General features: G+C 41.4%; 1 protein-coding gene across 2 annotated transcripts in view; it reads right to left on the bottom strand.

The window, feature by feature from the left end:
• Positions 1-10,568: 10,568 nt before the first annotated feature.
• The window catches only part of LOC147458933 (Peptidase family M48 family protein), a 97,611-nt gene continuing 83,267 nt past the window's right edge, over positions 10,569-24,912 (bottom strand). Inside the window, exons 6-9 of one of the 2 annotated variants that reach the window (XM_086510356.1) lie at positions 15,787-15,883; positions 15,602-15,711; positions 14,834-14,967; positions 10,569-11,049 (exon numbers count right to left, since the gene is read on the bottom strand). In XM_086510356.1, the coding sequence (XP_086366482.1) occupies positions 10,908-11,049; positions 14,834-14,967; positions 15,602-15,711; positions 15,787-15,883 (483 nt within the window). In that variant the 3' untranslated portion in view covers positions 10,569-10,907. Of the gene's footprint in view, positions 11,050-11,653; positions 12,233-14,833; positions 14,968-15,601; positions 15,712-15,786; positions 15,884-24,912 lie in introns of those variants that run through there. The other variant, XM_086510357.1, reaches the window with a different exon arrangement.

Raw genomic sequence — 24,912 nt, forward strand, 5'->3', positions numbered from 1 at the left:
TAAAACGGCCCATACGAGTCGGAATTTAATGCCGTAAATTGCTATACTGAGGTCTAACTAAGGCGTACTGGTCCGAGTACCTGCCATATTTAGTAGCCCCCGGGGTCCGAAAATGCATTTTTTCAAATTCAGCGTACGGGTGCAATTTTAGACGGTTAAAACTGGACGGGTCGGGTGACCAAAAACTTACTATTTTTGGAATTTTTTTACAAAAATTATTTTATTTCACATTTTGAAGCTTTAAAACATTCTAAACATCATGGCATTGACAGAATTCGAAAAACTACTAAAACTAATAACTTTTTCCATTATATTCATTTCATGGCACAACAACTAAATTTAGAGCTTGAGCCCATACAAGTCTATGAGCTTGATTAGCTTAACTTCCTTAATCATGGGTAATTTGATGTTCCAATTTTGTTTTAGTTTAGCTACTCTAAACCAATTTCTACCAAACAACATTGGATATAAATCTTCATCAAGTTGCATATTCCAAACCACTAGAGTAATTTTATAAGTTAGAGATTCTACCACCATTCTTTGATTCTTTAGAATTCCAATTGGTTGAAGCTTTGATGCCTTTTTTGGTCAGCCATTTTAACTTTGAATGGACCAAGTACTTTGGAGCTCTTGATTAAGGATACATAACTATAGACAAAATGTTGACTCTAGATTCACCATCTAGAAGATTTTGCTATAACATTTTCCCTACAAAGTCCACTTGGATATTAGGAACCTTAAAATATACATCTTCAAATAGTAATTCCTCAGCATCAATGTGAATTACTTGCATGTCCTTTATTGCATTGACTATATTTTGGTTGTATCTTGAAATATATTGTCTTTAAAATTAAGAAACCAGGTGTAACAAGATAATCCAATGCAATATGTACATTAGCCTGCGTCAATTTTTCAAAAGGGCTATACAACACCTCATATTTTTTAGTGGATTTATGTGGTTCCAAATCCAATTGATTATTTTATATGAGGTTTTGATCTTCCAGATAAGGAGCTAAATCTTTCAGCTTTTTAGTGAGTTCTTGCTTGACCTCTTCATGATCATTCCATCCAAGGAACCCCGTCTTCTTTGATCTATTGACAACCATGAAAAAATATTTTTCATCTTTTTTTTATAGTCACCATATAGTGAGAACAATCACTCCATTTCCCTATAAAAACTTAGATCTTTTTTTTGGGTTTTTCCTCTCACATTTACTTACTAGATTGTTATGGATTGTAAAAGGTTCTTGCTGAACTTCCACCTATGGAGGGGTAAAGGGCCCATAGTGTCCGCTTGTGACTAACTATCTACACCACTATCACTGACCATTAACTCATACTTATCTCCTTCTCAAATATACAATAAAGGAACCAATCACACAAATTGAATGGTGTGGTTCCACCCCAAAGCATCTCCTCTATGTCTCTTCTCTCCCCTCTTTGCATGCATGCATCCGTGCACTTGCGCTTCGCAAAACTGGTGTCAGAGTCATGGTGGTTGTGGGGAGGACGACGACAGAGGTCGAGTTGGATTTAAAAAAAATCCAAGGATTCAAAAGAAAACATTGAAAAATCTACCTTCATATTTGGGTCAATAGCACGAAGATCAATCATTAATTTTGCAAGCCTACATAAACGTTGAAAGCCAAAGAATCTTTGGATGTTTGTAAGTTGCATCCTATATTGTCAACACCAATTCAATCCATGATAATTTTGGTGAATTGCTCAAGCTTAAATTTCATTTATAAAGTGATCTTCATAAGAGAGTAGGAAAATGGGGATCAAGGGTCTGATGCAAGAGCATATCAAAGAAATGAAACAAGAATCATCTCCCAAAAAAAAAACATTTTCTAGTGAACAAAGTTGAAGATCGCGTGCATCAGTTTTCCACTATGCAAGTCTTCTTGTAATTATACCAAATTTGGCATAGTTGTATTAGTTATATGCCACTAACATCTAATGCACATGTGGCCACATCCTTAGTTAATGCCCCTCTTATAAGAAAAAGTGAGGAAAATTGCTTGCCATCTTAGTTTGCCATGTGGTACTAAAGTTGTTTCAAATAAAAAGGTGGTTTGCACTGTGATATCAGGAGAGAGTCCATTTCAACAGTCTTGTGAAAGAGAGGGTATTGATTGGTACCTCGAGCACACATAGATATTCAACATTTGCATCAATGCTTTTGGCCCCATCCACATTGGCTTCGAGCTTCTAGGCTTCCTTCCAATTGGTTGCAGCTTTTGATTAAGCATACAAAAAGCAACATCAGGGTTGTGGCTGGACACGTCAACAATAGGAAGATGGTAGTGCTACCATCGAGTACCTAAGGAAAGGTAGGGAAGAACCTAGTTTTTTCCCCTAATAATGTCTTTGTCCTCCCTACAAAGAAGGGGGGAGGGGGAGGGGCTCATTATGTCTATCTATTGGCCCACCAAAATAGATTTGTGCATGCAAAAATCCTGAAAACTTGAATTTGTCAAAATTTCTCAAAACTACTATTTTTCCCTCTCACACTTCCCCCAACAAATTATACATCAAATTGCATCTTTTCCTCCCTAAAATCCCTCCTCTACCTCTTTAGTGCTGAAAGTAACCTAAACCTACAACACCTCCAAGATGTACCACTTGCTCCCTCTACATATCTCTCTAAAAAGCGTGCACTAGCTCAAGTTGACCATAGCTTCTTTGACAAACTCTCTCTCATTGCTGCAAATCATGGAGAACCTGAAAGACCTTTTTAATAGCTTGATGAGTAGAAGGAAGTATCCAGGAGAAGGCAACAAAAGGTAATCTCCCTACAACACATCCTCATCCTCATCCACACCGGATCAAGTTGTTCATAGCTTCTTTGAGAGACTCTCTCCCATTTCTGCAAATCATGGACAACACAGAAAGAAATTTTTAATAGATTGATGAGTAGAAGGATGTATACCCCCCAAGCTAGTCCCTAGCTTCCTTGGTCGACCCCCTCTTCTAGATCATGATGGAAGCTCATTGGACCCCTTCAAATGATCAGTTAATATGAGAAAATCATTTGGGATGGTTAGATATTAGATTTTATGACATAAAATACTAAGAAAGCACAAAATTCACCAAAACGATAGTAGTATGCTCATTTGCTTTGTTGCACACTTAATCTAAATAGATCCATCAAACCCTTCTTTATCTGACACACACACACACACACACACACACACACACACACACACACACACAGAAAAAAACACATTTCAAGAGGAGAAGTCCTAGCTCTTTATTTGTTGTAGACATCCCAAAGCTTCTAAGCCCATGTTGAAGGACATACCCTACAATAAGGGCAACTAGAGAGGAAACATGTCAAGAACTTGTTTTGCATTTATAAGTACAATACATCTAGCAAGAATGTCAAGCATGCTATTGTCCATTGTACGATATTGAGAGAGAGAGAGAGAGAGAGAGAGAGAGAGATTACATATAAAGAGTGATAGTCCACCGCTCATGGAAGAAAACAAACAAAATTACAGACACTATAGGTTCAATCTCCTCCATACCTCATTCATCAATCAAAGAAGTTTGTTACTTTGGTCTTGCACTTCGGAGGATCGACTGTGGAAAACTTACTATTCCATGTAAGTGCAAGGGAAAAGGATTTTGTCAAAGGCTAGTTAAGCGTATAAATTAGGGGTAGGCTTGCAATATTTATCCCATTAAACATAAAGATGGGGGGAGGGGGGGGGGGGGGGGGGGGGGGGGGGGGGGGGAAGGCGCAAAGGAAGGGGACTATTATGTCTCATAAAAATGGCTACCCAAGTGAGCAACTTTCTTATCCTCCAACTTGTGAGACAATAGGTGTGTAGATACAACAAGTAATAACACCTCTTTGTATTAGGTCCAAGTTTTTTCTCCAAAAGTGTCTCCTATCTAGTACATGATTTTCAAATAACTATCTTGTTTCTTCCTGGAAACTATGCTACTATGGAAAAAGGGTTATAAATTTATTTATTACGGTAGGATTCTCTCTTTGATTCATCTTGTTATGTAAGGTTACTTGAGTCCAAATTTTATATAATAAGTTAGGGCTACAATATTTTTTTTAAATTGAAAACTGTACAAACAAAGAAAGAGGGGGGTCATATTTACCTTCTACAAGTCATAAATAGAGGGTTTTCCTAGAGGGTTTGCTCGCATGTGGCATTCCTTTTTCTATAAAGAGTGAATCTCAGAGGGTCTAGACCATATTATTCATCCATGTTGTGGCTTAAAATCAACCAACTTTCCCTTAAGAGATGGGATGAAACGAAACGATCTTGTGGTCATGCGCATAAAGGCTCCCCAACATAGGGTTTGGGGCCACTTCTTGCATTGCCAACACTTTGGCTTTCTTGCATGCTCCCCTAAAGAATAAGCCACGAACTCATGAACTCTTAAGCTAGGGGTGTGAGGGCATGAATAAGTTAGATGCATTATAGGTCTTATTGGTTATACTTGCCTCATTAGTCTCATGTGAGCAAGGCCTTTTCAAAAAGTGCATCATTAAACCTAATCAACACCAATGCTAGATAGTTAGATAGATTTTGAGTCATTTGGAGGCTTAATCTCTCTCTCTCTCTCTCTCTCTCTCTCTCTCTTAGTGCAGCCGTTTTTTGACCTAGTAGACAGCAGTCCACTCTTTTGATCATAACTTCTTCATCCGAACTCCGATTTGGGTGATCTATAGCCTCAATCGAAGAGCACGAAGTCCTCTACGCATTGATGTAAAGACAGAAATTTTCAGAGTTATGGAAGGCGTTTCTGTAGCAGCATTTCCGAAGTGAACAGATTCGACAAAATTGATTCTCATCTTCTATTTTACATACAATGTCTTCCGGCGCTCGCAAGGGTTCTTCTTCTTCAACAAGGTCCACAACCATTGTGGAAAATGATCCAAAATCTCCTAAGTGTGGAGATAGCAACACAACCACCCAACCAACGACATCGGAGACCATGATCATGGCGTACTTGGTATCATTGCAAGAGACTGTAAACAAACAAGGCGAAGACTTACGAGCACTTGCAATGGAGAATGGCACACTAAGGGTACTTGTGGTTGAGAATGAGAATCTCAAGAGGACACTTGAGATGCAAACAACACGTTTGATGCAACTTGAAGAGGAAGTCAAGGAATGTAAACGCTCTCTTGTGGACTTGAATGCTTTGAAGGAGCGGATGAGCAAAGTAGAGCATGACCATGTATTGAAAGAGGAGAAATTTGACACTATGAGCCGGGATGTATGCGACATGAAAAATGTATGCACAAACAAGTCTTGGGCTGATGTATGTGGTAGCAATGTGGTTTCTAATTCCTCACTCATGCAAGCTATGGTTCAAACAAAGAATGTTGAGAATGTGGATGTGGAGGAGTTGAAGGAACGGGAGCGACGTTCCAAGAACATTGTTATTCGTGGAATTCCAGAAGAGAAGTTAGAGACACCTCCTTCTCTTGCCATTGTTATTGAAGATTTCTTCAAAACCCACTTTGGCATGTCCGGAGTTATGGTTTATGGAGCACATAGAGTGGGGAAGCAAGGAGCTCCTCGCTTAGGAGAACGACCAATTGTATGCACCATGCCGGATGAGACCAAGCGAAAGATTATCCTTGATAATAGTTGGATCTATTTGAGGGATACAAAATGTTTTGTATGTGAAGATCGCACTATTAAGCAACAAAATATGCGTCGCAAGGCATATGAGGAAAAGAATAATAAAAACAAGGAGATCTCTCATGAAGAAAATGTGCCCAAGGAGGAGGCAAGTCTCTCAAGCAAATAGGGATGCGTGACCTATGAGACCGAGTTACAATTGAAAATATGCTTTTGGAATTGTAATGGATACCCATGGAATGTGGGGGTTGGCATTGATGAACTAACAAGCAAAGCCGATGTTGTACTTCTTGTTGAAACTTGGGAGCATGATACACAAAGGATTAACGGCTTGGAGGATTACAATGTACATTCATTGATGTGGTCAAAGAATCTCAAGCAACGAAGAGGACAAGGAGGGTTAGCATGTATGGTTAAGAAAGGATTGGAAGATTTTGTATCAATTGTGAAAGATGACAAGTACAAACGTTATGTATGGCTGAAAATTATGACACCAAAAAGAGCACCTATTTTTGTAGCCGGTTGCTACATTCCTCATCATGATTCTCCCTTTTATGCTTGCATGGATAGAGATCAACCATTTTCTGATTTGGAAGAGGACATTGCTTATTTCAAAGGTGAAGGTGATGTTATTGTATTTGGGGATATGAAAGCTCGCACAAAAACATTGCAACACGATACTCAACAATTTGATATGCCATACATTTCAAGGGAGTTGGAGGAAGTTCACTTGTATGATCGTACTTCAATGGATGAGAAAGAGCCGGATCACTATGGAAAGTTACTTTTACACATGTGTAATAGCACGGGTATGCTCATTGCCAATGGTGTATCTTTGTGGAGTGGAACCAATGGATTTACATGTAGAAGACATAATGGGGATAGTGTGATTGACTATAGGCTACTCTCTGAAGCCATCATGTATCGCATAAAGAGTTTTATGTTTGGTCAATGGACTCCGGAATCCGACCATCGCACCTTATGTATTGACCTTTCATGTGGAGAAGCAACTAAGCATGATAATCTCAGCCAAAGGAAAGAGAAGTTATCACTATGTATGGATTTCAAACGGGTACCAAGGTACATTGAAATGGTTGAGCAAAAATTATGGATGACAAAGCTTCAATGTGATGCACCATTGGAAACTAAATGGGAAGCTTTCAAGAAAGCTATTTGTTCTTGTGCGGAAGAATGCTTTGCCATAAAGCATCTCCATGGTATCAACAAAGATAGATCACGCAAAAGGTGGTTTGATAAAGAATGTCAAGATGCTCGAAAGTCCTTGATAAAGCTTGATGGAACTATGGACAAAGACAACTATCAAAGTCATTTGCATACATACAAGGCATTGATTCAAAAGAAGAGAAGAAGATGGGAAGTAAAGCAACAAGAATTTCAAGTCCAAGAAAAGGCACATGCATGTGGAAGATTTTGGAAAAACTTGAGAGGCAAGCGGGTTGAGAATTTTGGTAACTTGAGTCTAGTGGATATGTACACACATTGTAGGCAATTATATGAGCAAGAAAATACTGAAAAAATGCCATTTTATGGTTCACTCCCATGTATGCCGTCTTTTTTTACTATTGAGGATGTATGCGGTGGGCTTGAAAAGTTGGCCACTCGCAAAGCGGGAGATCTTCAAGGTATCAAGCCGGAGATGATCAAATGGACGGGAGATTTTACCCATGAGTGGATGTGTGATATGTTCAACCTTGCACTTCAACATGGTATGCCTTACGATTGGAGTACTAATTGGGTTAAGCCTTTGCATAAAGGAGGGGATGTAAAGAATGTAAGCAACTACCGGACTATAATGATTGGGTCTCTTATGGCAAAGTTGTTTGGGTGCATAATGGAGATGAAATTGAGTGATTGGGTTGAAGAGAATGACAAGCGTGCAAAGGGACAAGCGGGTTTTCGTCGATGCCATAGCACCATTGATCATCTTGTCACTCTTCGTGTTCTCATGGAGGAAAGTCGGTTGAAAGGCAAGCGATTGTATTGTTGTTTTGTGGACTTTAAGAAAGCCTTTGATATGATTCCACGTAACAATTTGTGGAGAAGGATGGAAGAACTCCAAGTGCCAAGTGAGTTTATGCTTGCGGTTTCTCGAATCTATGAGAAGGTGATTTGTCAATTGCGCATGGGAAGAGAAATTTCAGAAATTTTTGTAAGCACTATTGGGGTTAAACAAGGATGTCCATTGTCACCAACTCTCTTTGGTCTATGCATCGATCAATTGGAACAAATGGTACTTGACTTTATGCAAGAAGAAGGCATTGAAGAGGTCAATATTTGCAATGCGGTAATCATGCTTTTGTTGTATGCGGATAATGTAGTGCTTCTAGCACACACTTTAGAAGATGCACAAAAACTTATGGTTGTCCTTGAGAACTTTTGCTTGCATAGTGGGCTGATTGTAAATGAATCCAAAACAAAGGTTATGCTTGTGAAAACCAACCATAAGGAGAAGCCATGCATTGTGTACAACAACGAGACACTTGAAGTTGTTGAGAGCTTTAAGTACCTTGGCCTTGAGGTTCCATCCAATCACAAGTGGCATGAATGTGCTATGCGTCGTTTGAAAGCGGGAAAGAGAGCATATTATGCATTTGAGAACATGTGTAATGCGGGAAACATCAAGTGTTGGGTTCTCAAGAAGTATCTTTTTGATGCATTGGTGACACCGGTTCTTCTTTATGGAGTTGAAGTGTGGGGCGGGAGCATCTCAAAGTCTACTTGGAAAGAGTTTGAGAATGTCCAAAAGCGTTTTCTTACAAACTTTCTCCAAGTTAAGACACAAACACCATATATGCTCCTACTTCTTGAGTCGAGATCTCTTCCAATTGAGGTTATGGGCATGGAAAGGGTTGTGGAGTACATGATAAAGATGCGTCAAAACCCCTCACATCGACTTCCTACAATTGCATGGGAAGCAAGCAAAAAAGTTCAAAAGACGCATAAAAGCAAGATCTTGAGCACGGGATGGATGCAAGACATAAAGAAGTGGTTTGGGAGATGGGATGCATTACACTTGCTACATGATGCTTCAATTGACTCTCAAGTGAATGAAGCTTTTCTACAATGCCAATGTATTACGGCTTGGGAGAAATCCGGTGGGTCACGCTTCATACATTACACCACCTATATTGCCCCCAACTACAAAACCATGTTCTTCGCTGAGAGAGGAAACCGTACTCACACTTACATGCTTAAGCCTATTCCCTTGTCCGCGATACGCACTATCGCAGCAATTCAGCTTAGCTCCCATTTCCTTCGATGCGAGATAGGGCGTTGGGGCAATGGAGAAGAGTCAAATCGATTGTGCACATTATGCTCACTGCAAGTTCGAGAGTCTGAGTACCACACACTACTAGAGTGCTTAGCTTTTGATCACATCCGAACTTGCTTCTCTCACATTTCCAGCCATAACTTAGACCTACACACTTTCCTCTCCCAGCCAAAGTGTGGGCTCTCCATTGCGACTCTCATCACTACAATTTTGGAGCATCGAGAGTCACTCATCAGCCATACACATACTATATCACATGTAACTTTGGTCCCATAGGTCATATTTGACCTCCGAGGACGATAATAAAATCTATCAAAATCTATTTATCTCTCTCTAGGTAAGATCTCCATCATCAGATTGGAAGTGTGGACTGATCACCTGGGGTTGAACAATAAAGTTTTGCATTTATGTTCAATGTCAAAAAAGGCTTAGACAAAGGCAACGTGATTTGGAATGTGTTCACCATAATTTAGAGACAATAAGCCACATAGCAAACACTGAAAATTGGGTTTCAATTCTTAAACGCTAGCAAGCAAGATTGTCTTTTCATCATGCATTTTACCCCATGCACTCAAGACTCTTTTGATGTATTCCAACTAACATAACAATAGAAGTCCCTATCTTAGGCAAAATCTACATCAGGTTGCTTCTAGAAGTCACCTCAATGTTTCCTTGGTATGCGGTTGCAAGATGCAACATTACAGCTATGAAACAACTCACAAACGGTATGCTTCAAGATCTTCCTTCACCATGTTGTATATTCTTGAAGTAAGATCCTATGCAATGTTTTGGAATTTCTCCCTACGGCATGATCAAATTTTGGTATTATTAGTTTTTTTTTGTTTTTAAAGATCCAAGTAGAATGCTCAGATTTTTATACTTGTTAATGAGAAAAAGAAAAATTATTGTACCTGAAATGCTCCATCAGTAGAAAAATGTTAACCATGTCATAACATTAAATTTACAAAGATTTTGCTTATCCTGAAGTGTTAAGTATTTTGAGAATGTCCATGCTCCTCTTCCCTACTTGTCTTCTGATGTTCACATTACTTTCTACATATTGTAGAAAGAATGCCAACTCCATAACACACCAATATCAATTTTCATAGATAGGATAAAGTTGAGCCTCTTTAAAGAACCCACTTGGCCTACAATAAATGATGAGGCTTAAGCTTCCAAAGAATGCATGTAGATAACTAAAAGTATGGCAATTATAAGGCCGCTAACAAATGATGCAAGCACTCGAACCATTCTGCCAAGGAAACGTCGAGGTGGTAGCAACTCATCCACACGTCCTAAACTTTTCATGGCATGCAAAGAGATAATCAAGGCTACTCTTGTTTGTTACCAAATACATGTGGTAGTGATGTGTGTGAACACACTTAGGACCGTCGGGGCATTTTTCCCTCACTAGGCGGTTTTTTTTCCCGTGCATTGAATATATGCCCATCACTCTAGGCCTATCTTATCTTTCCATAGCACACTAAGTAATACACTCTCATCTAAAATAAAAGAGCTTGCACTTTTGTATCGATGTCAAAGTCCCATGCAAGAAATTTACTTCAATCATTTCAGTCACTGTTCTGACCGCACCTCTCAAACTTCGAAGTAATTTACTCTTTAGAAACCCAAAATCACATGAATTCAAACTCCAAACAACAATACAAGCTTCATCTTAAAGCAATATATATGAGCTTCCAAGGACATACAATTAAATTGATAACATCCACATAGGACCCCTTAAAATCAAATTGATAAGGGCTGACACCACATCCAGAGAGAGAGAGAGAGATCTTAATTGCTTAATTTACAATGCACCTTACATCCTCCATGAGACCACCACAAGTACTCCTAATTTGGCTGTTCTATTCCCCTCGAGATGCTCGGCCAGCACTAACGTAACTATGAATACTCTATACATTTTACAATTCATCAATACAATATGATTGTGTTTAGCTTACAATGATACAAATGGTCCTTTTTGTAGCCACTAAAAATCACTTGCTTACTACCTTTTGAGCGCTCAACTTTGTGGCACGACTTATCAAGTTCTGATATTCTGTGCTTTTGGCCCAGCTGTCGATTTCACGGGCTCTAAGGACAGGAAGTGGATGAGACAGTTGCCGTGTCTGAGCATTTCTATAAACAAGAAGACCATTTTACATTGAGATCTCAGCTACAAACTCTTTGAGACATTGACCAACAACTTCGACAGACATAATCATTCAATTTTCTGAACAACAAATAAAAATAGCCTCTTTACCAAACCTTTCCTTAGAGCTACTTAATACATTACAGTAAGTTTTGCTTGACTAAGGCAGGGTTGACGTTTCTTTTTCATTCATGAAGACAAGCACCTGATGCAGCAATTAAAAGACCCAAAGGCCATGTAAATGTGTGCAGCATCAAGAATGTGTGTCCCACCTCTACTGCCAGTAATGCAGGTGCCATCTCTGCTCTGCTAATGTCATGCGGCACAGATTATTGGCAGCACATCATCCTAACCTTCATACTAACCAAGGAAATTATCCAGTTCAATCTCCAGCTCTCAAATGCTCCATATGCAATAGAATCAAATTTTCTATTCAACCATCTCATCATCGTCACAACTTTCGATATCCTCGAGTAGCAATATTAGCCATCACATCCAGATCCGACCGATCTTTGATGGAGGCCTTGATGCACTAAAACCACATACCCAGTTTATCTCATCCACATTGGAACTTTTGATGCACTAGATGTATCCATACTAATCATCACGTCCAATTCTAACTCAAACTCCACGGATGTCTCTAATGAATTAGTACATCATCAAGATAGGATGCTGCAATAATTTCATCCAATCATACTCAATCAAATAAAAAGACATCAATCAAGATGAGAGAGTAAATCAACAATCTTAAATGGGGCCTTCCTTGTCCATGTATGGACCATGTTGTTATAGGCACCCTCCAATAGAAGATATTTGTCCATAAGCATGTCCAAAATCAAGTCACTCGAATTCCTCATATCTAGCAAAAGAATCACTTGCTTTGTCTTCATGATTTCTATAATAAGTATCATAGAAACCTCACCTTTCCTGAGATGAACACAAATCATCAACTGCTTCAAGGAAAACGGATTGTCTCCCCATAAATCTCTTTTACTACATGTTGAGTAGGGCCTTCTACCTTTCTTGTTTTGCTATAGCCAACCTTTCTTAAGTTGCCCTTGCCAAAAGTTGTGGATTGTTTGCCATCCACTGCTTTACCACTGTATGCCATCCACTACTTTACCACTATCAAGATCCTTTGCCGAAATGAACTTTGAAAGCTTTGGATCCCTAGTAGCAACAAGAGACGGTTGCATGAGAAAACATTATCCGCCTCAAGAAACATCCTCTACAAGACCCTTCTCTTTGGTGTCCTTCTTGAGCTCTACTTCATTGTTGTTCTCCTCTTCACTTTAAGGAGAGTTATACTACACTGGAAAGATTTAGATTGTTCGTAGAAGAACAATCGTCTGAACTCTAATACCACTAAAACCTTTCTGAACGTTAAGAACAGATGGCGAGTCGCAATAGCAGACGCTTCAATTTCTGACACACACATAGAGAGAGAGAGAGAGAGAGAGAGAGAGAGAGAGAGAGAGAGAGAGAGAGAGAGAGAGAGAGAGAGAGAGAGAGAGAGAGAGAGAGAGAGAGAGACCAAACACAAGGGACACACGAAGGCGGAGGCCAATACAAGTTGTTGTCACAAGTGGCTTGATCTTCACAAGTGCTCGACCCTTCATTGTCTTCAAGAAAGCTCAAAGCCATGGTTGTCTTCACAAATGCTCAAAGAGAGAGAATGCCCAAAAAACAATGATAGTTACAAATGTCCCCAAGAGGTCTTTATATAGGTACTAGCTTAGCCTTTTGGATGCCCCTGACCCTTGGCTTTTCAATTGTCCGACATTTGGCTTTTCATTTATTTCAACTTTGGCTTTTCAATTATCCAATCCCTTGGCTTATAAAAAGAGGGCACCCCACTCTTAGGGCTGTTTTGTGTTATGTGCTTCACTCTTAGGGCTGATTTGTGACATGTAAATAACCAACAAGCCATCGGTACATTGCTCCCGGTCTCAATTTCTCCCAAGGACGGGTATTAGGGAGTGAGGGCTGTTGCGAGGTCATGTTTAGCTCAAGGTTTTGGCTCAATACCATAGCCATGTAGGTTCCTTTTGCCATAGGGTACCTCTCCCCCTTGGATTCGACTGTGCTCCCAGAGCCCTAGTTGCTAGTAGGCTCCTTACTGCTATTTTTCTCACTTATGGGATTTATGCAGAGTGTGGGGCTGAGCATGTGGGTCGGGCAGGCTGGTTCTGACTTACATAAGAGAGCAGGAGAAGGTACTCTCAGGCATTGCAGTTCAGCCCTCTGAGGCCACAGCCGGTGGAAAGGAGGGGGGCAGACCAGCGTTTTTGGACAGCCTCCCATGCCTGTGTTTTGGGGCAAACCCGCAGCCAGCCATGCCAGCGTTTTTGGCTGGCAGCTCTGGCATTTTTGGCCTATGCAGAGGGCAGCAGGCACTCCTTCCATAGGGGAAGTGGACAGCAGATTCCCCTCCAATTCATCCCCTGAGGGCATCCCATTCAATGGGCATTACAGCCATAGGCAGAGTACCTTTCTGATGGTGTAGGCCTAGGAAAGCAAAGATTTCCACCGTCACTGGAGGGCAGCCATACCGGTAGCCTTGAGGCGTCTCTCTCTCTCTTTCTCTCTCTCTCTCTCTCTCTCTCTCTCTCTCTCTCTCCAATTCTTCCTTGATGCTAGGCGGTGGATCTGTGTTGGGGTTTCCAGCCCATGTGGAGACCATGTCAATGGTCTCGTGTGCAAGAGCAGTTGGAAGTGTTGGTAGCAGTCGCAGTTGTGTGTACCTCGGGTCTATCCAGTTGGCATGTCAGTTCTATGCCGGACCACCCTTGGTCACTTGTAAGAGCAGATTGTTATCAGCATGGAGAGCCTTTCCCAGATCTCACTCTCTTTCTCTCGCTCTCATTCTCAGATGTCCTGTCTCATTCTACCTCAGTGATCTCTCTTCTCCATAGGTGTGCCTTGTTCATGTGTTTGGCGTTGCAGGTGTTCTAGATGGGAGTCAAGGCGTCCACCGAATCACGAGCCAGTTCTTGTCTTCATTGCATCTTCTGCTGCCACATTTGACAGATTGCACCTGTGAAAACATCCCCTCTGGCATCCCAAATGCTGCCTCTATCCTCGTATTAGCCTCAGCTGCTTCTCTCACGCAGAAGACGGAACCACTACAAAGATTCCCAAGATAAAAACACCATGATACAAGCACAATGAGCTTTCCCATAAAAATTAAGAAAGGCCCACTAGATCATTTACTTTAAGGGTGGTACTAATCATGATTTTGTTAGTTTCACAGTAAGATCTCGATCCTCGGTCAAAGTCTCATATATTATAAAATGTCTGTGTACTCAGTGCATAAGTGGCAATGGGAAATACTGCCTAACCAGCGAGCCTCTGAAGTCGCGCTTGTATCATTAAGTCAAAAGCCTTCCAGATCTTCAAACGAGGTGCACCATACTTCTTTGTCCAGGCTGAGCTAGAAATGCTTCTAGCCTTCGCATAAATTCTTTGCTAGATTGAAGGACCTTGCTTTGCAAAAAACAAAGCCTGTATAGGCCACAAACTAAAAATACATCGCCCAGAGGGAGGCAGCAACAGGTGGTGACGTAGGATTCAGGGAGTTCTCTTTGGAAGCAAGAAAATTATAGCTTAACACAGTCAAGTGGGGGACACAAGCATTAGGCCTTGTGCAATTAGAACGCCTTCTTAATGTGGATTTTGACTAGAGTCTATAGAAGGGGTCACTCCTTAGTTTTAGCCATAGAACTGGACCTTGATCTTCTAAAGATGCACAGAAGTTGAGACTAAAATTACCTCAGATACCATCCTAAAGGGCTTGATGATGCCTTGTCATATGAATGAGCTTGTTTAAGAAATGCATCAACATTGAGCTGCTTTGCCAAGGATGGGCTTCCACCAGATAGTTTCATGAGTACAGACACCACAACCTGAAACCAAGAAATTGTGAGTGTAAAATTGTGAATGCACAATATGTTTTTAACAATTAAAGCTTCAATTATTACAGAATGCTCCAAAATAGGTGAAGGTACAGTGCTCATAAAACATACAAATAAAACGAAGGAACCCAAGCAAGTTAATTGCTTAAATGTAAATGTTGTGGCCACAAGAAGCATAGTTATCAGTAAGATCTTGCTGATGCAGCAATGCTAAAATCGGCATAGTTACAAAAGGCACACACCTTTAAAGGTAACAAACATATGACCTTATCAATTAAAAGCAGGACTAAAACACTTGCAAAAAACATGGATATATCCTTATGCAATAAACCCCCCCAAAAAAAAAGGCAATCTAGAACGAGTAGAAGACTACTTAAATTTTTTTGATAGAAAACGACTAAAAAATGACTGAAACATAAAGTAAAACAAGAGAGCAAATCTGAATGAAAATCATAAACATTGTACAAAAATTGAACTATATGGTCATTCACACTACGAATATGAGCCGATATTGTAGAATTTGAATCTTAAATTCCTTACAATAGCACAGACACCGGAACATGGGCTTCAAGACATTTTCATCATGGCAGGCTGTCATTTTGCTAGGAAGAAGGTGATCAAATACCTTTGCGTCTTGAGTAACAAGGAGAGCAGCACGATCACAGGTGAGTTCAGCTGCTCTTAACCATCTCATAATCTGTTCCTCCAATGTTTGCGCAATAATAACGCCAAGCCCTACATACAATAGCTCAATCAACATGAAACCAAATAGTCTCAAACTCCATCCTTCAAAGAGTCGAGCTTACGAACCTGGTAACGAGTATGCGCCGAGCGCAAGGATGTTTGCAAAAGTCAACCATATTCCATGATCACACTTCAGATGGCCCAGTTCATGAGCTATGACTGCCTGCCATTCTAGCCAACAGATAAAATTTGTTTGCAAATTCCACGATGGCATGCTTTTATCTATTTCACAATAATGCTAGACAGATTCTTCAGGTAAATTTGCACCAAAAATACATTGGGCACTTCAAAAAAATTGACTCCATGCGTAATTATGTCAGAACCTTGAGGTTCTTCATCTTAAACTAAAATGCATAGGAGAAAAACTAAGCCACTTCGAGTATAGCAGCTTCTAAAAGTTTCACTTGGAATAAAAGAAAAGCCCAAACATGAGTCATCCCAAAAGCATTGGAGCAAAATCAGAATATAAGCCATAGAAGAGGGAAACACTGTAAAGTAGTGATTCGCAAGAAATTCTAACCTCCAGCTCCATTTGCGCATAACATTGACCAAGTGTATACAGTGGGTGAGAGTCTTTGATAGGGTATATACACCATTGAAGATAGAAAGAGCTAACACAATATCAACCTGGTCAAAAACTTCACAATGTGAAGAAATAGGAAGGCTAGAAAAAGGGGAGGGAAAAAAAAACGCCCAGCAGACAATGGAAGACATAGGGTCCTTGAGTGATAAGGGTGTACACATGCTCAGTGGCTCCTTCCAAACACATTCCCTCTACTCTAGGTAGATTGCCACCACCATCAATTGTGGATTACATTGCAGAGTCTTTAAACAGCACGTTAAATTTGTAGTCTATTAGGAATGAGCTGCCTCCATCCCAGCTCATGACTAAAGAAGAAGAACATTTACCTCTTCAGAGAATTTTGATGAAAATATTGTACTGTGAAGATTTAGACTAGTAAACTATATAGTCCTAGCTTTAGCATTTTTGACGACACCTTTGTTGTAGTTTGCTTCATTGTACGCTTTCAATTGCTTAGCCATGTGCACTTGAGGTGTTTCTTACTAGCAGCTATTTTTTCAATGTTACACTCCACTAGAGACATCATGCCATAAAAATGGGAAGGGGACCATGGAAGCCAGGGGGGATTCAATAATGTTTTGTAAAGGCCAAAGTCTGCCTATGAGACACCTCAATATACACGAGTAGAAGAGGAGAGAAAGCCAATGTCAACCTTTAGGAAAAATCAGATACATCGAGTTTACATTCTACTTGGGGTGTGCCACACTTGGCATATAAGCAAAAGCAAAACTAGCTTATGCTTCTAGGGCTACAACGTAGGCCATGATTTTCGAGAAAGAGTTATCACCATCTTTATACATAAGAGAAACCAGTAGACATGGTATCCCAAAAAAAGGGGGATATGTTTTCATTTCTGGGAAATGTTGGTGTAATGTGCAGCGGAAGTGATTTTTAACTCACGATGAGTGCTCAATGCGTACACAAGGTTCCTTTCAGTTCATGAGAGAGATGTGCAAAGACTATAGAGAGAAGACAGAGATACAATGAGAGAGACTTCTATGAGTGATAGAAAGAGAAAGAAGACTTAACACTAGATGGGGTCCCAAACCCCACTCCAAGGGGGCACTAGAGGTATTTGCTTTAGATTGCACAAATGTAGATACGTTGGGATGGTCCTACATGCTGAGATGCTCATGGGATCATGCAGTAGATGCTTGGATCTATGAGGCTAAGGGCTGAAAATGCAAAGAGCTGGGGTGGCTGACTCGGGATCTGCAAATTGACAAGGGTATGGGCTGATCTGCTAATGCCGATGTCAAGGGTGTTGATGATGACGTTGGGAATGGGCTAAAATCAGAAACGCTGGCTGATCTGATGGGCTGAGGCTGATTTGACGCAGTAGGCAGATCTAGTACAAAACGCTGATGCTAACGCTTGGGCTTGTCTGGATCTGCAGGTGCTGATGGGGGCTGAAACTCGCCCTTGATACTCCTCATGTTTATTATTGCCAATTAATGTAGAGTTAGGGTGGATCGTTGAGATTAGCATTCATGGTGTTAACATGCCAATGACAAAGTTAATTACAACACTTGAATACGCAATGGAGATAGAGTAGAGTGTAAGCAAAAACTGGATTGATTGGTTCAATTGAAAGTGTGTACAAAGGGCTCATTATATAAAGCTGGCCAAGGCATCTCATCTAGCATCATTTTGATGACATCATACAAAGGCTCCAAATCAGCCCATCCAACTTACAAACTCGTGGGTGACCTTTCAAGCACTTTAGGGGTCCATTAACTAACTCTAGGTGAGTCCACACCCTCTAGTAATGACCCCCATGGGTACCCACACCCTTGAGTACCTTTTCCACATGCTAAGACATGGTTCTATGCCACCTATGCATCCCAGTAGGATAGAGAAGATACACACCGACATAGGACAAAGCCCACAATTCTCAACAACCCTCCCCTTGGGGTTTGGACTATGAAGAAACTGAAGAAACAGACATCTCTGGCACACTCCAATCCAAGAGCAAAAGAACATCTCCAATCCAGGAGACTAACTATCTCTAATCCAACAGACACTCAACACCTCCCCTCAAGCACATGCATAAAATCGAGACCAAGCTAGTCCAAGCTATCTCCAAACAAATACAATTAAAGGGGAAAGGCAAAACAAAGGCTAGAGAATGTCCTTGTAGACTAGAAGGCTATTATCGCCTTCTTCTTCATCTTCATCTTTGTCTTCTTCTGCCAAATAGAATTTGGGCCTCGGATTTCTGTTGATGTTGCCTCTATCCTTTTTGAAACACTTGGAAGGAAGGTGACCCTTCTTCTTGCAAATGCTGCAAGTCTTTGATGCTAGGCAATCCTTTGCTATGTGCCCTTCTTTGCCACACTTGAAACAAGTTTTATTACTTGAACTAACTGCAAAAGCTCCTCCCCCTGAAGTGACATTCCTCCCTTGCTTCTTTTCCTCTCACATTAAGGAGTTGATTACATCTTAGAAATCTGGTGTTGGATCCTTCTCCTCAACGATGGTCACTATCTGGTCAAAGCTAGGCGGTAAGGCTGCTATAAGAACTGCAATTTTGTCCTCCTCTGGTACTGCACTGTTTACATAAGCTAGTTGTGTGGTCATGCTTTTAAGGCAATTGACCAAGTTTGCCATATCTTCGTTATGTTCCATTTTTTAATGTATAGATTCTTCTTTAAGCTTACTTTGCTTTTCTTTTTCCTAGCTCCAAAGTTTTTTTATAGTGCTTCCCATGTAGCTAATGAGGTTTCACAATCATCAGTAAAGTGTACATACTTGTCATGTAGTGCAGTGATTATGATTCCTAATGCTTGCTCGTCCTTGGCTTGATTTAGTGTGCTCATAGCCCATGTCTGTATGTGTGCTCCATCACTCGATACGATCAGTAATCGTGGGCTTGACTACTCCCCACAATTGCTTTTTCATTAAGTAGTGTCACAAACTGATGACGTGTCAAAACCCTAAAGAATGGAGCCAACTTGCAGATGTTGGTCGAGGGGCCTAAACCCTAAGGGAACAAGTAACACAAGAAGAGTCCTACCAACTTATGGGGACCCCGTTCGATGGGGCCCCAAGTGACATAAAGGATTAAAATAAAGCAGGACCCGCACACACGCAAAAACAGATGACGTGGCAGATTTTCGAAAATTACGTAATTTACGAATTTCCGTAAATTACGCTGGCAACTTTTGGCATTGCTTTTTGGACCAGAAGCTTTTGAGTTTTAAAGGCTTTTTACTGTAATTGCTTTTCAGGCCAAGGGCCTTTAAATATGTGATTAGGGCTCATTCTCTGGCATGCTTCCTGGAGAAGGTGCACAGTCTGGAGTACCGGCTTGTACTGTGTTGATGCAATATAAAGAAATACCGAAAGAGGCGCCACGGTTTGGCGCCAATACTCTCTGGGGGTGAAATTCTGCCACTCCGTGTCGCGTGTCGTCTCTCTCTTTCAGTTCACTTGTTACTGAAGTGCTAAAAGTCTGTTCAGTCTGTACTTTTCTATTGACACGTGGTGCCCATCTTGTGACAGTGGTATCAGAGCATCAGGCGTGTGCTTTTTTGAAAGCATACCGATCCTACAAAAGAACAGACAGAGCTATTGGAATTTTATTCGAGGTATCTTTGCCCTCCAACCCGGACTTGCTAGCAACTCCTACCCTTACTTCATCGCCCATCGACACGCTCCCGCCTTCATCGCTGTGTTTTACAAGGCATAAGGTATAAAGAACCCAAGACTTGGAATTCATGGATTCAGCAGAATATTTGCAGTTTCTGCTCAACGAGCTTCACGACATTCTTTTGCGGCATCCTCAGCACAATCTTCCGATGCTGCAAAGTTTTCAACAATTTTTGAGCTACATGTTATGCCCCAGGTGGTACCTCCTCCTCCGGCACCTAAAAGTACTAGAGCTTCCAACCGGCAACCTTCTCAGCCATCTATTCCGATCGGGGGAGTCTTCAGGAATATGGTGCAGCCATCTGACCCTGACCCAATGCAACCTCCTTTGCCACCGCCATTGCCCCCACCTCCACCACCACCGCCACCAGGCTACAATGTTTGGAGCCCATATGGATATCCTTATTATCCATAACCGGGACATGCGCCTAACCAACCCAAAGATTTCAAAGATGGTGGCACGACAATCAAATTTTTCACTTTTTCCGGGGTGAAAGATCGCAAGAAAGCATTGCAGTTCCTCCAGCAATTCGACAACATCTATGCTTTGGGGAACTATACAGAAGAATCCAAGATGTCTCGAGCAGCAGGATTTCTTACAGATAACGCTATGCAATGGTGGAGTTCAATTGCGACACAACCGCATGCTCCAAGGACCTGGTAAGCTTTCAAGACAGTTTTTGCACGTAGTTACATGACTTCAATGTTTAAAGTCCGGATTTTGGCAGAGTGGGGCAACTTGAAAATGCTTGCCACCGAAACCATGGACGACTATAACCAAAGGTTTCTCGACGTGTACCTTCCGGTGTCCTTCTTTCAGTTCATTCCCTTGGAGGACTAGTGCGAGCGCTACACCATTGGACTACCATCACCATTGCAGGAATATTGTCTCTCCAAGCAAGTCTCTACCATGCAAGAGCTTATGGGCCATGCCGCGGTCAGCTACAAGCTCATGAAAGAAAAGTTGGAGTTTACCACAGAAGAACCTCCGCCCACTAACCAGAACCCCCAGCAACAACGAACAAATTCTCGGGAATCCCGTGAAAACCAATCTCAACGGCCTCGTCTGACACAACGTCAACGAGACGCCTTGTTACAAGAAGGCCAATGCTTCGAATGTTTCCAAACAGGGCATACGTTCAATACATGTCCAGAGCGAGCCTCGACGTCCTCAGTGCAACCTTCTGCTCCCACGACAGACAGATCCCTGCGGCCACCTCCGGCCAAGAAGGCTAGACCTGCTATTGGACTAGTACCCGATATTTACGGTATACACCTCGAGAGTTTTAATGAATTATGCAGAGCTTATGGAAAAGTCAACGGCTTGAAAGCCCTTATTTTCTTTGACCCCGGAGCTATAGAGAACTTCATCCATCCAGAATTCTTGAAGAAGATGCACTTTGATTGTGATGCAGAGGGTGGAGAAATTGAAATTGAGCTAGCCATGGGGCAAACTCACAAAGTGGTACCGCTCATTGGTGCACTTCCAGTGACTATACAAGATTATCATGGAAAATCCGATTTCCACATTATGAAGTTGGGCAATTGCGACGTTCTCTTGGGCATGCCCTGGCACGACAAGAATGATGCAGCTCTCTAGGTCCGGAACCGAACCATCACCGTGATGCAGAAGGGCAAGCCCGTTGTCCTCAAAGTTCGGTTGTCCGAACAAAACCCTGAATGACTTCTCTAGTTGTTTTCTAGTTAGATACTTTTGAACATTGTTTGAGAAAGTATTGTTTGAACTTTGTTTGAAATGGATGCTATCTGTTTTAAACCTGTCTTGGTGTCGATTTGAAATGTTTGACTCTGGTTTTAGTACCGGTTTCATTGATTGGTGATTTTTACTCCTGGCTGGAGAAGTGAGAAATACTCTTTTGGTATTGTTTGAACCTCGGAACGACGCAGGCCGATGCCTGGGGAGCGTTTGGTTGTATGCTTGAACCTCCAAAAGACACACACTGCGGTTTGGGGAGCATTTGGTTGTACAGTCTTCTGAGATCATGGCCCAGGCCTTTTAGGTTATTTGCGGGGGGGTGACGAGGTAGTCGTTGAGTAGCTTCACACCGCAGACTGTTTGTCTCGGGGGAGTGCTCAGTGGCACTGTTTGTTGTGTCTTGTAACATGCATATGTGAGCATTTGTGTTGCATTGTGATGTGTCAATTACTGAATATTCCTCATTGGATGAGATTGCCTGGGTATGTAATTTTAGTGCATCAAGACACCCATGGAAGATCGGTACGGTCTGGGAGTGATGACTAATTTTACTACGCCGGAATATCAAGAGTTCCGATCTGGACGAAAGGAGAAGCTAACTCCTTGATCAAAAGAGCAGAAAGGAGAAGCTAACTCCTTAAAAAAAAGAGTACACTGATTGTCCCTCGGAAAGTTTTTAGCTAACTTGAGTTGTTTTTGCAGATATGCTGTAATCGCGGACGATTACTCTCTTTCAAGAAGGGGAGATGTCACAAACTGCTGACGTGTAAAAACCCTAAAGAATGGAGCCAACTTGCAGATGCTGGCCGAGGGACCTAAACCCTAAGAGAACAAGTAACAGAAGAAGAAGTCCTACCAACTTATGGGTACCCAGTCCTATGGGGCCCCAAGTGACATAAAGGATTAAAATAAAGCAGGACCTGCACACACGCAAAAATAGATAACGTGGCAGATTTTCAAAAATCACGCTGACATGATGATGTGGCAAGCTGTACGTATTTCCGCGTTTTGCGCTGGCTGATGACGTGGCACGTTATACGTCCATCTCTTTGTAAAGGGAGAGCACCACGCGCCAACTGATAAGAGCCGACTCGAACAAACTTTTTGCACTTCAAAACAATTAGAGAGAGAGAGAGAGAGAGAGAGAGAGAGAGAGAGAGAGAGAGAGAGAGAGAGAGAGAGAGAGAGAGAGAGAGAGAGAGAGAGAGAGAGATGAAAATGAAATGAAATGTTATATTAACGTCTTCAAATGGCCAAAATAACCTATGAGACCAATGGTTACAGCCATGTTCTTTCAAGAGGGGGATATGTCACAAAGTGGACATGGCATGGCCTAATAGGACAAAGTTTGACAAAGGGGTCTGAAACCCTAGTAAAATGAAACAGAAGTAGTTGTTTCAACTTACAGGTTCTTGTCGGGTGGCCCGGAGGTCTTAGGGATTAAAAACCTAACCCTCCCAACTTATGGAACCCGGCAGAGGGGCCTAAAACCCTTTAATTTAAAGCTAACTTTAAAATTTGCGTAGAGATGATGACATGGCACTAGGTACAGATTTCCGCGGATTACGGCGTGATTTCCGGGGCTGCGTGCTAACAAGGCAGTGGGTACAGACACCCCTACTGGCGCATGATTTTGGACAAAGATGCTTTTAGAGTTGAAGCTTTTTATGTAACAACTTTGAGTTTGGCCTAGGGCCTTTATAACTGTACCTAGGGCCTCCTCCCTACTGAAACAAGCTTGGGATCACTGAGAGGAGGACCCTCGGACATTATACTTTGCAAGACTTAATAATAAAGGAAAATACCGAGAAGGGACGCAAGTCTTTGGGGCCATTGCATCTGGGCGCGATCTTCGCCGTAAAATGTTGAATCTATCTATCTATATATATATATATATATATATATATATATATATATATATATAATACCGAGAAGGGACGCAAGTCTTTGGGGCCATTGCATCTGGGCGCGATCTTCGCCGTAAAATGTTGAATCTATCTATCTATATATATATATATATATATATATATATATATATATATATATATATATATATATATATATATATATATATATATATATATATATATATATATATGTAAGTTTTACACAATTATGTGCATTTTCTCACTTGTGTTGTGATAGATTCTCGGCTTGGAATGTCCGAGTCTATTAGAAGTGCTAGAGAAGATTCTTAACGCTTGCCAGAAAGAAACAAGAAGAAGAATTTCTTGTTAAGTGGATGGGACCGGATGAGTCAAATTTCTACTTGACCGGCAGATGAAGAAATGCAACAATACCCTAACCTCCTCCAAGAGCTCTTTGACAAGTGGCAACCTATCATTGAACACATGGATTTATTTTAAATGGGACGAATGTCACGATTGTGACTTAGACTGGATTCAGACGAGGACCGGCAGAAGAAACGCTTGGTGCAAGCCTGCCGCCTCCCCGTCTGAACGATGCTAGGGGTCTAAATCCTTTTAGTTATAAAGTAGAACCCAAAATCGCGTTTTGCATCGCGAATTGCGGAAGATGTTGTCGATGTGGCAGCGCATACGGGCCGCCCTCTGAGTGCTTGCTTTTGGGGCGAATTAGTAGCTTTCATGTAATTGCTTTTGGAAAGGCCAAGGGCCTTTATAAGTGTGCCTAGGGCCTCACTTCGAGTAGATTAGCTCGGGAGCTCTACGAGAGAGAGGACTCTCCGACATTATACTCTTGCAAAGTAAATAAAGAAATACCGGAAGGGGCGCCAGCCTTTGGGGCCAATGCAGCTTGGCTCAAAACTCCACCATGCCGGTCTCTCTCTCTCTCTCTCTCTCTCTCTCTCTCTCTCTCTCTCTCTCTCTCTCTCTCTCTCTCTCTCTCTCTCTCTCTCTCTCTCTCTCAGGATAGTTTCCTGCGACGTTAAAACTCTCTTCTTCTCGGGTGTGTGTGTGTGTGTGTGTGTGGGTGTGTGTGTGAGTGTGCTAATAAAAAGAGGAAAGTGGTATAACCTTTCTAGCACCCAAGTGTGGTAGATTGGTTATGCCATTTCCCTCTTGAATAACTGGTCTTGAGTTCAACTCCTCGTTGACTAGATCTTTAAGGTCTCTTGGGATAGTTTCCTACGATGTTAAAACTCTCTTCTTCTTGGGTGTGTGTGTGTGTGTGTGTGTGCGCGTGCGCTAATAAAAAGAGGAAAGTGGTATAACCTTTCTATCACCCAAGTGTGGTAGATTGGTTATGCCATTTCCCTCTT

Source organism: Adiantum capillus-veneris, chromosome 4, assembly GCF_014529385.1.
Source record: "Adiantum capillus-veneris isolate H3 chromosome 4, ASM1452938v2, whole genome shotgun sequence".
In the NCBI taxonomy this organism is placed as follows: Eukaryota; Viridiplantae; Streptophyta; class Polypodiopsida; order Polypodiales; family Pteridaceae; genus Adiantum; species Adiantum capillus-veneris.